General features: G+C 54.3%; 1 protein-coding gene across 2 annotated transcripts in view; it reads left to right on the forward strand.

The window, feature by feature from the left end:
* The window catches only part of TLN1 (talin 1), a 53,700-nt gene extending 51,091 nt beyond the window's left edge, over nucleotides 1-2,609 (forward strand). For both annotated transcript variants that reach the window (XM_083404585.1, XM_083404584.1), the window contains 3 exons: nucleotides 511-639; nucleotides 1,525-2,252; nucleotides 2,297-2,609. In XM_083404585.1, the coding sequence (XP_083260711.1) occupies nucleotides 511-639; nucleotides 1,525-1,656 (261 nt within the window). In that variant the 3' untranslated portion in view covers nucleotides 1,657-2,252; nucleotides 2,297-2,609. The remainder of the gene's footprint in view (nucleotides 1-510; nucleotides 640-1,524; nucleotides 2,253-2,296) is intronic.
* The last annotated feature ends 10,500 nt before the right edge of the window (nucleotides 2,610-13,109 follow it).

The raw sequence follows: 13,109 nt of genomic DNA on the forward strand, positions 1-13,109 counted from the left end.
CCTCATTTTATGGCCTGCATTGCAGGGGTTGGACTAGATGACCCTTGGATCCCTTCCAGCTCTCCAAATGGTGGGAGCAGCAAGTCTTCAAGGGTGGGCAGAAAGGGCTTGTGGGGGGCATGTCTCCCCTGGCCCCCCACGCTGCCGACCCCTCCCCCATCCTGCACCCTGTGTCCAGCATAAGCCAAATGGGGGGGGGCAGTTGGCTGTGGGCAGGGGGGATGGGCGAGGAGGGGTCCTGCGAATGGACAGCCCAGGGCAGCTCTGCTCTCCTGCAGTTCATGCCTCACGATGTGGCTGTTAGACTATTTTGCCTTCTAGGAAGGTTTTATTTCCAGACTTAATCCCACCCCACAACCCCAAAATAATAATAATAATCCCCAAAGTTTCCTGCGTCTGGTTTGGGGCAGGCCGCCAGGGCTGGTGAGCCTCCTCTGGCCGGCCCCTTCCTGCCCCCCATGCCTGTATCCTGGGGGAGAGTCCCAGCCCTCTTTCTCCCCCCTCCTCCAGGCCGCTGGCAACGCCGTCAAGAGGGCGTCCGACAACCTGGTGAAGGCAGCTCAGAAAGCAGCCGCCTTCCAGGACCAGGAGAACGAGACGGTGGTGGTGAAGGAGAAGATGGTGGGCGGGATTGCGCAGGTGAGTCCCCAGGGAGGGGTGGGGGGAGGACAGGGGGCCAAGGCTGCCTTTGCAGGCAGGTGGGACTCTGGCCCCCCCAGTGGTTGCAAGCGAGGAAGGGGGAAGTGCCAGGTTCTTGGTTGACCACAAACTTGACATGAGCCAACAGTGTGACGCGGCAGCTAAAACAGCCAATGCAATTCTGGGCTGCATCAATAGGAGTATAGCATCTAGATCAAGGGAAGTAATAGTGCCACTGTATTCTGCTATGGTCAGACCTCACCTGGAGTACTGTGTCCAGTTCTGGGCACCACAGTTCAAGAAGGACACTGACAAACTGGAACGTGTCCAGAGGAGGGCAACCAAAATGGTCAAAGGCCTGGAAACGATGCCTTATGAGGAACGGCTAAGGGAGCTGGGCATGTTTAGCCTGGAGAAGAGGAGGTTAAGGGGGGATATGATAGCCATGTTCAAATATATGAAGGGATGTCACATGGAGGAGGGAGAAAGGTTGTTTTCTGCTGCTCCAGAGAAGCGGACACGGAGCAATGGATCCAAACTACAAGAAAGAAGATTCCACCTCAACATTAGGAAGAACTTCCTGACAGTAAGAGCTGTTTGACAGTGGAATTTGCTGCCAAGGAGTGTGGTGGAGTCTCCTTCTTTGGAGGTCTTTAAGCAGAGGCTTGACAACCATATGTCAGGAGTGCTCTGATGGTGTTTCCTGCTTGGCAGGGGGTTGGACTCGGTGGCCCTTGTGGTCTCTTCCAACTCTATGATTCTATGATTCTATGATTCTAGGTGCCCCCCCCCCCCCAGTGCAGGCGCTGCTGTCAAGCAATGGGGCAGCTGCTCCCACCCCACCCCCCCGCCTCACGATCTGCCCTGCTCTCCCCCCCCCCCCAGATCATTGCTGCCCAGGAAGAGATGCTGCGCAAGGAGCGGGAGCTGGAGGAGGCACGCAAGAAGCTGGCCATGATCCGGCAGCAGCAGTACAAGTTCCTGCCCACGGAGCTGCGGGATGAAGGGCCAAACTGAGCTCCGCCATCGCCTCTGCCCCTGAGCACCGCCGCGGCCCCCCCGCTCCCCTATTTAATGCCGACACCCCCGCCCCCAGCAAGGACCAGCCAGGCCTCCTCCCGAGCAGGGAGAGATGGGGCCTGCCACTGCCCACCCTGCGCCTGCCCTGCCCCCACGGCCCCCGCCACGTGCCACGCTCTGGACTGCCCTTCCAGGAAGAGCGTCGGGGGGGGGGGCGGAGGCTCCCCAAGCCCCCTCGCCTTTTCTTCCAGGAATCTTCCTTCCTTGTGCCTTGGCTACTCAGCCTGCCTCTCGCTCTGGAGGGTGGGGGGTCGCTGCCTGTGGCCTGACTGTGCAATGTGGATTAGCCTCCACTCCAACCAAATATTGGGTGCCTTAAATGGGAGCCAAGGGGGGGCTTGGAGGCAGCAGCCCCCCTCAGCCCCCCCTCTGCCTGATGCCCCCCAGGCCTCTGCACCCCACTCCTCTCTTGTCATAGCTGCTCTTTGTTCCCAAGTGCCTGCCTGTGTGGGCCCAGAACACCCCCCCCCCCGGTTCTGGCACCCACTTGCCTGCCCCCCTCCAGGTCCTGCCCTGACCCCCCCATTACAGCAGCAGCAGCAAATTCGCTTTGTGCTGTAAACCCCCAAACCACAAGGCTCGACACCCCCTTTTTTTGAAACCCTCCCCCCCACACTTGCTGAGGCTTCTCACCTTTTGTAATTTTGATACATCCATAAGCCGCCTGTGTCCTTTCTATGTCAGGGAATCCAAGGGAGGCGGGTGGAGGGACTCCTGTGTCCCAGGGGGTTGAGCTAGATGACCTTTAGGGTCCCTTCCAACTCTATACAGTTGCATGAGTCTATGGATTATGGGGTGTGTGTGATCAGCACACAAAGAACCAGACACGCCCCCCACCCACCCCCCAGGCCTGCAAAGGGCCTGCCTTGAATAAACTGGCTTCCCTGCAATTTCTGTCTCTCAGTGGTGTGGAACAGGTGCAACCCCCCCCCCCCCCCTTTGGGTCTCTCTTCCCCACTCGACCATCCTGAGGGTGATGCATGGGGCTCACTGTGGGGCAAGAAGAGCCTGAGGAAGATTGGAAAGCGTTTCAGAGCCAGTCTAGTGCCTGCCTTATTCTCTGCAGCCGTAAGCAGGGAACCCCGCCCAGCCCCACTCACACATCCCGCAGGCAGCCCTGTCCGTCCCGTCCCAGGAGGTGTCACTCCCATTTGCTCCTCTGAAAGGAAGAAGAGCCTGCTGAGACGCGGGGGGGGGGGGGCTGGTTCTCTTTGCAGAACATGCACAAACGCTGGACACCCAGCCACCCTGGGCAATCTCAACTGGTCCTCCCTTGACCTTTGGCCCATGTCCTTGAACCCCCAATAAGTGTGTGTCTACTTCGTATTACAGATCTCCCTATCTCGGGGACTGTCCCCCTCAATATGCACACTCATGTTCTCTGGGGGCAAAGTTGTGTGCCCACACCAATCACAGGCAATATATACAGAATAAGGACATAGAAGAACAAGCCTTGCTGAAGCAGAGCCAGCATGGCTTCTGCAAGTCAAGTTCTGCCTCATGAATCTCTTGAGAGTGTCAATCCAGTTGACATGGTGTGCTTGAGCCTTTCAAAAAGCTTTTGACAAAATAGACTCTTGAGTAAGCTTAGTAGTCGAGGAATAAGAAGAGAAGTTCTCTCAGGGATCAGGAACTGGTTAAGTAGCAGGAAGCAGAGCGCAGGAATAAATGGATAGTTCTTTCAAGGATCGGGACTGGGACCTGTGCTTGTAAACTTCATAAACAATAGAGTTAGGAGGGAACGGTGAGGCAGCCATTCTCCATCATTCTTGGAAAGTTGTGGACCCGTGCCTGAGAGGAAGAGACTGAATGAGTGCTTATTATGGCTAAACAGCCTGCAAGGAGGAGACGGCCAGGCTTTGCACTGGGCAGGAAGAACCAGTTGCACATAGATGTGGGGGGGGGGCACCTGGCTTGACAGCAGTACATGAGGACTCGGGGGTCTTCGTAGGCCATCAGCTTGGCATGAGTCAGTAGCAAGATGCAACAGCAAACAATGTTCATGCTCTTCTAGGCTGCACCAACATAAACTTGTGTCCAGATGGAAGTCCTATCGCTGCCCTCTTCTGCCTTGGTCAGAGCACACTTGGAGTCCTGGGTCCAGTTCTGGGCACCCCAGTTTAAGAAAGATATTGACAAGCTGGAACGTGCAGAGAAGGCGACCGAGATGATCAAGGCTCTGGAGACCAAGCCTGATGAGGAACGGTTGAGGGAGTTAGGAATGTTTAGTCTGGATAAGAGGAGAGACTGAAAGGAGATATGGCGGCCGCCTTCAGATATCCATAAAGGGCTATTACAAGCTTGTTTTTCCCTGTTCTGGGGCGTAGGACCCAAACCAATGGATTCAAATGGGAGTAAATGAGTTTCTGACCAAACAGGAATAACTTTCTGATAGTGAGAGCTGTTCAACATTGGAAGGGACTCGCTCAGAATGTGCTGGGCTCTCCCTTCCTTGGAGGTTTTGAAACCGGTCAGCTGGACATCTGCCTGGGATTCTCTAGCTGTGATTCCTGTGTTGCAAGGAGTTCGGCTGGAGGAGGAGGAGGATTTATTATATTTCTATACTGCTCTTCATCCAAAGATCACAGGGTGGTTTACAACATAAAAACAAAAACATCCATACCACAATAGCAAAGACATTGCAACGCACACAGTTTAAAAGGCCTGAGAGGAGAAGAAGGCAGGAGTCCCTTGGTTCCCACTGGCAATAATTGAGTCTCCTACCTCCTCGGAGGAAGCGCTGCGCAGGGAGGCCAGCCAAGCTCCCCAGAAGCGAGAGGAGGAAGGCGCCCCCAGAGCCTCTCTGGCCAGGACTCTCCGTGCAGCGCAGCCTCTGTCTGCTGCAGGAAGGAATGAAGACACGAGTCTGTGTGCCTTTGCTTCCTCTCTGCAGGCGGTGTGGAGCGACCTTAGGGGACCAGCCACAGGTCTGGCGGGGGGGGGGGGAGTCCCCATTTGGGAATTGGGCTGAGGGGGTGGAGGTGCCCCTTGGCCGCCCTTCTCTTGCACAGCCCAGAGTTGCCTCTAAGGGCCCCTAAGTGGTGGAGGGGGTGCCTTCCTGCAGACGAGGGGGGGTTCAGCCCCCTTGGCTGCCACTGTGACAGCCAGGCCTCCAAGGGAGGACATCCAGCAGTCCTTCCTCCAGCCCCAGCAGCAAAGCTCCCACCTGGGGGCGGGGGGGGGGGGGCGGGAAGTGGAGACGTCCAGGATGCTGGGCCAGTGGTGGTTGTCATCATCTTTTCTAGCGCAGTGCGTCATGCAAAGTACAGTTCTTTCCGTTTCAAATTGTCACAACAAACCTGTAAAGAAAGGCGGGCTGAGAGGGAGCCCCTGGAGGGCCATGAGAAGTTGGGCTTGCATGGCCCAAAGTCTTTACTGGGGCTACTGATAAGATCCAGGCATAGTTAACCCTTGGAACTCCCTCCCACAGGAGGCAGGGGTGGCCACCAACTTGGATGGCTTTAAAAGAGGATCAGACAAATTCATGGAGGAGGAGAGGCTCTCGATGGCTCTGCTCTGCCTTCTGAATGCCAGTGGCTGGAAGCCTCTTGGGCTCAGATCCACCCTGTCTGCTGGTTTCCCATGGGAAAACTCTCCATCCGCTGTGAGAGCAGGATGTTGGGCTAGAAGGCCCATTGGCCTGATCCAGCAGGCTCTTAAAAAGGTAAAGGTAAAGGTACCCCTGCCCGTACGGGCCAGTCTTGCCAGACTCTAGGGTTGTGCGCTCATCTCACTCTATAGGCCGGGAGCCAGCGCTGTCCGCAGACACTTCCGGGTCACGTGGCCAGCGTGACAAGCTGCATCTGGCGAGCCAGCGCAGCACACGGAACGCCCTTTACCTTCCCGCTGGTAAGCGGTACCTATTTATCTACTTGCACTTAGGGGTGCTTTCGAACTGCTAGGTTGGCAGGCGCTGGGACCGAACGACGGGAGCGCACCCCGCCGCGGGGATTCGAACCGCCGACCATGCGATCGGCAAGTCCTAGGCGCTGAGGTTTTACCCACAGCGCCACCCGCGTCCCTGTAAACAACATTTCTGTGCGTTCTGGCTTCCGTCACGGTGTTCTGCTACGCCAGAAGTGGTTTAGTCCTGCTGGCCTTCACGACCTGGAAAGCTGTCTGTGGACAAACACCAGCTCCCTTGGCCTGAAAGCAGGCTCTTATTGTGTTCTTAATGTAAAGGACCCCTGGACAGTTAAGTCGAGTCAAAGGCAACTGGGGTTGTGGCGCTCATCTTGCTTTCAGGCCGAGGGAGGTCAGGTCGTGAGGCCAGCAGGACTAAACCACTTCTGGCGTAGCAGAACACCGTGACGGAAGCCAGAACGCACAGAAATGTTGTTTACAGGGACGCGGGTGGCGTTGTTTACCTTCATAAATGTTGTTTGCCTTCTCTCCGCAGTGGTACCTATTTATCTACATGCTTTCTAGCTGCTAGGTTGGCAGGAGCTGGGACCGAGCAACGGGAGCTCACCCTGTTGCAGGGATTCGAACCGCCAACCTTCTGATTGGCAAGCCCAAGAGGCTCAGTGGTTTAGACCAGAACACCACCTTCATCCCTGTTCTTTATGTGCCCCCTGCCCAGCTGGTGACCCCACTAGCTTGGCACCTCTCTTGCAAGGAAGGCCTTCTGGCCCCACAAGACCTCACCCACTGCACTTCCTGAGCCCCACATGCAGGGCTCTCCCTCTTCTCCCTCATCTGCCGCAGTCCTGAGGCGTTTATTATGGGAGCGTCTCCTTAGCAGTTGCAGACTTCTGTAGCCTGGAAAGAATGCCAGGTATGGCATGGCGCTGCAAACACAGGCAGCAGCAGGAGCAGCCAGGGCCAAATCTGGCCTCCTCCCAGAGGGGGAGGGGAGCCCCTCTGCTTGTTGGGCACCTCCGTCCTGGCTCTTCTGTGGGGGTGCCACCAGTGAAACAGCCTGGCCAACCCCAGCTGGCAAAGGCTCCTCTCACCTGACTGGGCTGCCTAGTTTGGGAGCCTGAAAGGAAGGCAAGACATGGGGTATTTTCTAGGCTTCCAATGGGAACCAAACTGAGGGGCTCTTGGCTCTTGGCCACCCACTCCCATCACCACTTTGGCTGCAGAAGTAACAGAGATCACCGTGGAGGGCAGTTCATGCCTCTTCCACTGGGAAGTGCAGCTTCTTACAAGCCAGGGAAGCCACCCCAGCCTCTGCTGAGCCATGCGCAAGATTCCTGGGGTCTTGGCCCCCAACCAGGGTCTGTGTCTCTTCCTGCTTCTCGGCGCCACAGCAGCCCACAGAGTCCTGCCCACTCCTTCCCAGCACACTTTTAGATTTCAAAAAGTACAGATTTTCCTGTGACATCACATCCCCATCCCCTTGGCAACCTGCCAATTCTCCTGTCTGTCCACTCCTGGGGGGCACAGTTCTTTTGCATTGCCAAGGCCCCCAATGACTCCATGCTGGTCCCCCACTGTTGCTCAGTGGCTCTACAAGAAGAACCCATGGATTCTGGCGCAGTTCTGCAGCTTGTCTTTTCCCTTCATATCCCAAATATTATCTAAATACTACCGTTTATTACTTTCTAATATTCACTAACAGACTCTGGTCCCCCAGCCATAACACTATATATTTTACAGTACTTTCATATTGTGAGTCATCTCAAATAAATGAAAGTCGTCTTCATTGCAGTTCCTGAGGCCCACTGAGGCTGAGGGGTTCTTGTGTCTTTCGCAGAGCCCTTCCTGGGTCTCCTTGGCTGCTGCACTCAATCCTCCCTGCGAGGAAGCCCCTTGTCTCCGTCAGACTGAGCCCCAGCCTGGCCCTCCCTTTGCCATGTGGGCTTTGAGCAAGCAAGAAGGGAGAAGGTGTCCTTTCTCACGCTTCTCTCTGACCTCAGTAGATGCTGTCATCCAGCCCTCCCAGGTTTGGGGCCTGGGTGTGAACCTCAGGCTGCTTGGGCAGTTGAACCCTCCCTCCCTCCTCTGCCAAAGCTGTTGCTCTATCGCCCCCTCCCTAACATCCTAGAATCCCCCCTCCAGGATCAAGCACAGACCAGCCTGCCTGTGCCCCAGAAACAGCCAGTACACTTGCAGGCGGCCACTGAGCTGCCAGCAGCTTCTTTTGAGCTCCCCACAGGTGTGCAGAAGCAGCAGCAGAGACTGTGGAGGGAAAGAGCCATAGGGGCTCAGGGGCAGAGCCCCACCTTCCCATGAGGAAGCCCCCACGGCATTTCCAGGCTTTGCCTTAAAGCCTGAGGAGCTGCTCCTGCGCAGCAGAGACAACCCTGAGTGCGATGCCTGCCCCAAGGCCTGCGAGGCTAACAGGCTGATATCTGCTAAGTGCTCTAACTTAATGGGACCAGTACCCATTAAGGGACTGGTTTCCCTTGCCCCCCCCCCAGTCCGCTTCTGGGTGGTCCTCTCTGTAATCCCAGCAGCAATAGCATCCTGGGGCAGAGGACGCAAGGGAGCTCTCCTCCCCCCACATCTGAGCAGGCCCTGTTCTTCTCCCTTCCTCTGAAACCCCCATCTCTTGGGGGGGCTTTTGCTGCTCCTGCCATCAGGTCCCCAGAGAGCTGTCCCCAGGAGATGGGGAGAAGCCCCAGAGCAGGCCCTGCTCCCAAGGCAGCCGGAGCTGTGCCAGAGGTGACGTTATTGGCATGGGGAGGTGGTCCTAATCCTCAGCTGCCTGCGCTGAGCCCAGAGCCAGAAATAGCCCCCTGGGGCTGATCTGACAGACAGGTGGGCCGGTGGACAGGCAAGCAAGCGGGTGCCCCAGGAGGAAGGCACCCCTTCCTCAGCCCCACACCTGTTCCTGGCTCATCACTCCGAGGGGAATTAGGGAGAGCAGGAGGCAGAGGAGCACCTTTGCTGCCCACGTCGTCCTGGAGCTGCCAGCAGTGTGGGACACACTCTGCCCTCGGTCGCTGAACACACATGCAGCACCTGCTGTAATTAGACATTCATTAGCAGAGAAGATGGAACAGTTTGGAGGCGATGACAGAGTTTATGCCATTTAAACAGGGAGCTGCAAATGGAGATGCTCCCATGGTAGGAAAGGGGTTTCCAGTAGAGTTTGGAAGGAGTCCTTTCTGGGTCTAGCACTGACCCTGGCCTGGCCTGGGGCTGGGCAGAGCAATTAACAAGTTTGCACAGCCTACAGAAAGGGAGGTTTCATAGAGAGCAGAATAAATATTCGCAAGCAGCTCTCAGCAGAGGGAGCTGGGCAGGAAAGGGCCCCGCAGCCCCACCCGGCAGGCAGCAAAGGGCACTGCATGCAGGACCATGTAGGAAGGGGCTGGGCTTGTCTTAGCCCTTGTGGGCCAGAAGGCCCCATAAGGGGTGGAGGGGCAGGAGCTGCAGCAGGGTGTTCCCTGGGGGTCCAGATTGCCAGCAGGCACACACCAGCAGTGGGACTGTTGAGGACATGAGAAGGGTCTGCTGGATTAGGCCAAAGGGAGCCCACCTAGGACAGCATCCTGTCCTCACAGTGGTCAACCAGGTGCCCGTTACGGAAGCCCACAAGCAAGACCCAAGCACAAGAGAACTATCTGGACTCCCCACCCCCACCCCTGGTGGCTTCCAGCAACTGGTACTCTGAAGGCTCCTGCCTCTGACAGTGAAGGGAGAACATGTCTCAGAGTATTGGGGGGGGGGGTGGCTTTTCCATGCTTAGCAAGGAGGTGCTGCCACTCCTGGGCCCAGCTGTGCCTTCCTCCTTGTCTGAGCTCAGATGGAGAGGGTGGGGGCCCAGGAGGCCATAGAGCTGCCTCTCTCCATGCATTGTGGAAGGGAGCCAGTGTGTTCTGCTCCATAGAGATTTTGACAGAGGTGGCAGACTATGTGTGTCAATCAGCTGCCTTTTGCTTTCCTTGCTGCCTGGTGTCATATAAAAAGTGTAGAGTTGGAAGGGACACCCGAGGGTCATCTAATCCAGCCACTTGTGATCCAGGAATCACAACTACAGCATCCTTTGGCTTCTGGTTCCTGTCTGCCTTAATGGAGGCAGCTCCTACAATAGCAGGAGATTGTTAGCAAAGAAAAAACAAGGACGATTGAGGGTAATTATCCTTGCAAGTTCTCCCCAGGGATGGGGGGGGGGGTAGGGGCGGAACAGCCTTCACTCACAGTTGGTCTCGATACCTGGCTCTCACTCCGGCATGGAATGTGGGTTTCTTCCCTTCCCACAAGAATTTGGAAATCTCTTTTTGCCATATCTTGAGGCAGCCCGCTTCACCCAGTATTGGAATCATTTGAAATAAAAAGATTAATTTTGGAAGCACGTTCATCTTTATAATGGAAATCCTGCCCAGAAATGTTAACTTTAGTTTACTCCAGGTTTCAAGGTTTTTTCTAATCTCTAACCAAATTTTTGTGTAGTTATCCTGAAATAAATTTATATTTTTGGGGGTGATCCAAAAATACTTCGCTTTTTGAGAAATTTTCAGGCCCGATGTTTTTTCTATATCATCCTTTTCCTTTGTTGTTACATTTTTAAGAAGCAATTTTGTTTTTGTTATATTCAGCTTAAAGCCTGCCACTTCTCCAAAATGTTTAATCAGTTCCAGCATTCTTTTCAAAATTTCTTTAGGGTTTTCAGTCATAACAAGTAGATCGTCAGTAGGAGGGGTCCAGATTGAGGATCTTGAAGAAGTGTGTGTGTGTGTGTGTGTGTGTGTGTGTGTGTGTGTGTGTTTTCTAGGCTAAGGAGGATTTGGGATGAGCCGCAAGGAGCCATAAGGCCCCTTCTTCTCCCGTCCACAGAAGCCTGGTTGTGGCTGTCAAATGGGATGATTCACTGGCTTCTTGGTGCATGACTCTGCTTCTAAAAAGCTCTGCTATTGCCTGCAGAAGATGGTGCTGATGAGGGCCAGCCAGGGAGCAGCTCCTCCATCTGTTACCAGAGAAACTCCTCAGGCCACAAAACCATCACACACACACACACAGAGAGAGAGAGAGAGAGAGAGAGAGAGAGAGAGAGAGAGAGAGAGAGCGCACTGGGGGCCACTTGTCTCCTGCCTCCTGCAGCAAGGCAGCCAAAGGGACAAATCACAGCATAGGAAAAAGCAGTACTAGGGAGTGAGGAGAAATTAAATTCAGTTCACATTTAAAGGAGGATCAATCAAATTTGCACTTTCCAAAACAATAGGAGAAAGGAAAACAACCTCCTTGTTTCTTTTTAATAGCTACAGGCTTGGTGGATCAGGGGAATGCTTTGGACGAAGTTTATCTTGATTTCAACAAGGCTTTCAACAAAGTCCCGTATGATATTCCTGTGGTTAAGCTGGTAAAATGTGGGCTACATCCTTTGTGGATTTGTAGCTGGTTGACTGAACCCAGAGATTCTTTGTCTCAGCATCCATTGGTTTGGAGAAGTCCCCTTGGAGCTTTTCACAACAGTCTGGTTCCATCCCAGTCCAGCCCTAACCCTTTTGTACAGGCCCAACCTGCCTAGTCCAAACCCCTCTTCCTGACACCATAATCTCATCCATGCATTGAGACCCCCAAGCTGTGCCTGTCCTTCTGGCCTGCGCATGGAGCAGGTAGCATTTCAGAGAATGCTACCTTGGAGGTCTTGGCTTTCAGCATCCTACGTTGGGCTTCCAGGACCTCATGTCTTTGGTGCCAGCAGGCCACCAACTCCTCCCCAGCCCGATCTCCTAGGCTACCTATGCAAGAGACAAGGGCTGCTGAAGACGTCCAGCTGGATCCGTTCGTGTTGCGATGTTCTTTCAGGCCAGGCCGTGATAATCCCACAGCCCCTCTGCCACCAAGCCAAATGCCAGGCTGGCAGGGCCTTTCATCAGGGAAGCAAGGGCTCTCCTCATCTCCCCTCACCCTCCCCTTGGCCACAGTGCTGGGTCAGCCCCCAAGGGGGCAGTCAGCCACTCTGGCAGAGGCCCAGGAGCTCAGCCCTCCCCCTCCTCTCCAGCTGTCCTCTGACCATCTGACATGGGGTCTCATCCAGGTAGTGATGATTACTCAGAAGGCCAAACTCAGTACAGGAACTAGCTCTCTGCATGCCTTGACACTTGGGAGTGGGTGTCTGGCTCCTTGTCTCTGGCTGTGCCCCCACCCCACAGCCCCTTGCCCTTCAGGCAGAGGGCTTGGAGGAGCCAAGGACACCCAGCACAAAATCAGGCACAGAAAAGAATCGGGACTCCCTCCCACGGGGTTCCTCCTCCAGGTACCCCTCAAGCCCTTGGGCAGCAAACAAGCAAACCAGCAAGGCCAGGTGGGGAGGGGTCTTAGCTCTATGGAGGTGATCCTCTTGTGATCCACCAGCCAAGATGCCCCACAGCCACACTGCCCAGAGCCAAGGGCCCACCGGGGCCTCATTCAGGCAGCAGAGCTGGGGCTGAGCACCGTCACACTGAGGGCCCATCAGTGGAAGGTGTGGGATGGGTGATTGATGGTTAGGAGGGGATAAAAAAGAGAAAAAGAAACAATAAAAGTTTAACAAACAATACATCAAAAATAAAAAGAAAAAACAATACCACAAAACAACAAGAAAAAACTAAAACATTTAAAAACACATCCAAATTTCATTTCATTATCTTTCATATGCTTGTTTCCTCGACTTCCTCGCACCTCCCTTTTTTTGTATTCTAGTTCAAATTAGCTAGTTCAACAAATCCTTTCCCTCTTTCTCAAATTTTTGTTCTAGAATTTATCCTAACACAGTTTAACTTTAAATTTTCCAATTACAATTTATCCCTCCAGTCTCCCATGTATGGCAGCAAAACATAGATGCTTGAAACTAAGCTGCCAAGCCTTATATTTTCTGAGCAATCCCAGCTAATGAAGGTTAGCTGGCTTCTCCCTCCTAACAAAGAACCAGGCAACAATTTATAAAGTTAGCTTACAAATTGTGTTTACTTACTTAACAGTCTTGCGTTGGATCACAGTAAAACTATGCAGGTAAAGCACTTCTAGGCTACAAAATACATTGTTGATTACAAACCTGGAGTCTGTGCTCAGGGAGGCCACCAACAGACATCTGTGTGCCTTGAAGACACGGGGAAGCAGAGAAGTGTGAGAGTGACCGGAAGCAGAAGGGCTCTCTTGTTTCTTCCCGCTGCTGCAAACAAGGGAGATGGCATTGCACTGAGCTCTCTCCCAGCAACCACATTCCTGTGGCCTGAGTCTGTCTCGCAAGGCGGCTCTGTGATCCTTTACCCCTCAACGTACCGTCGAGAATATGCGTTTGTCTCCCACAGAAGGAACCCCCATTGCCTGCTGGGATGGGGGGTCCCAGTACTGCCTCCACAGCCGCTTTCTCTTGGGCTGGCAGCTAATTCACCCCACAGTGCCTGGGCTATAAAGCCCCTTAGAAGAGTTTCCGTAACGCCAGGCTCAGCCCCTGACAAGACCCCCTTTCTGGCCTTCCACATTGTCAGCCTCCCTCTGTAAGCTGCCCAGGC

This window comes from Podarcis tiliguerta, assembly GCF_965153285.1.
Source record: "Podarcis tiliguerta genome assembly, chromosome: 11".
Classification (NCBI taxonomy): domain Eukaryota; kingdom Metazoa; phylum Chordata; class Lepidosauria; order Squamata; family Lacertidae; genus Podarcis; species Podarcis tiliguerta.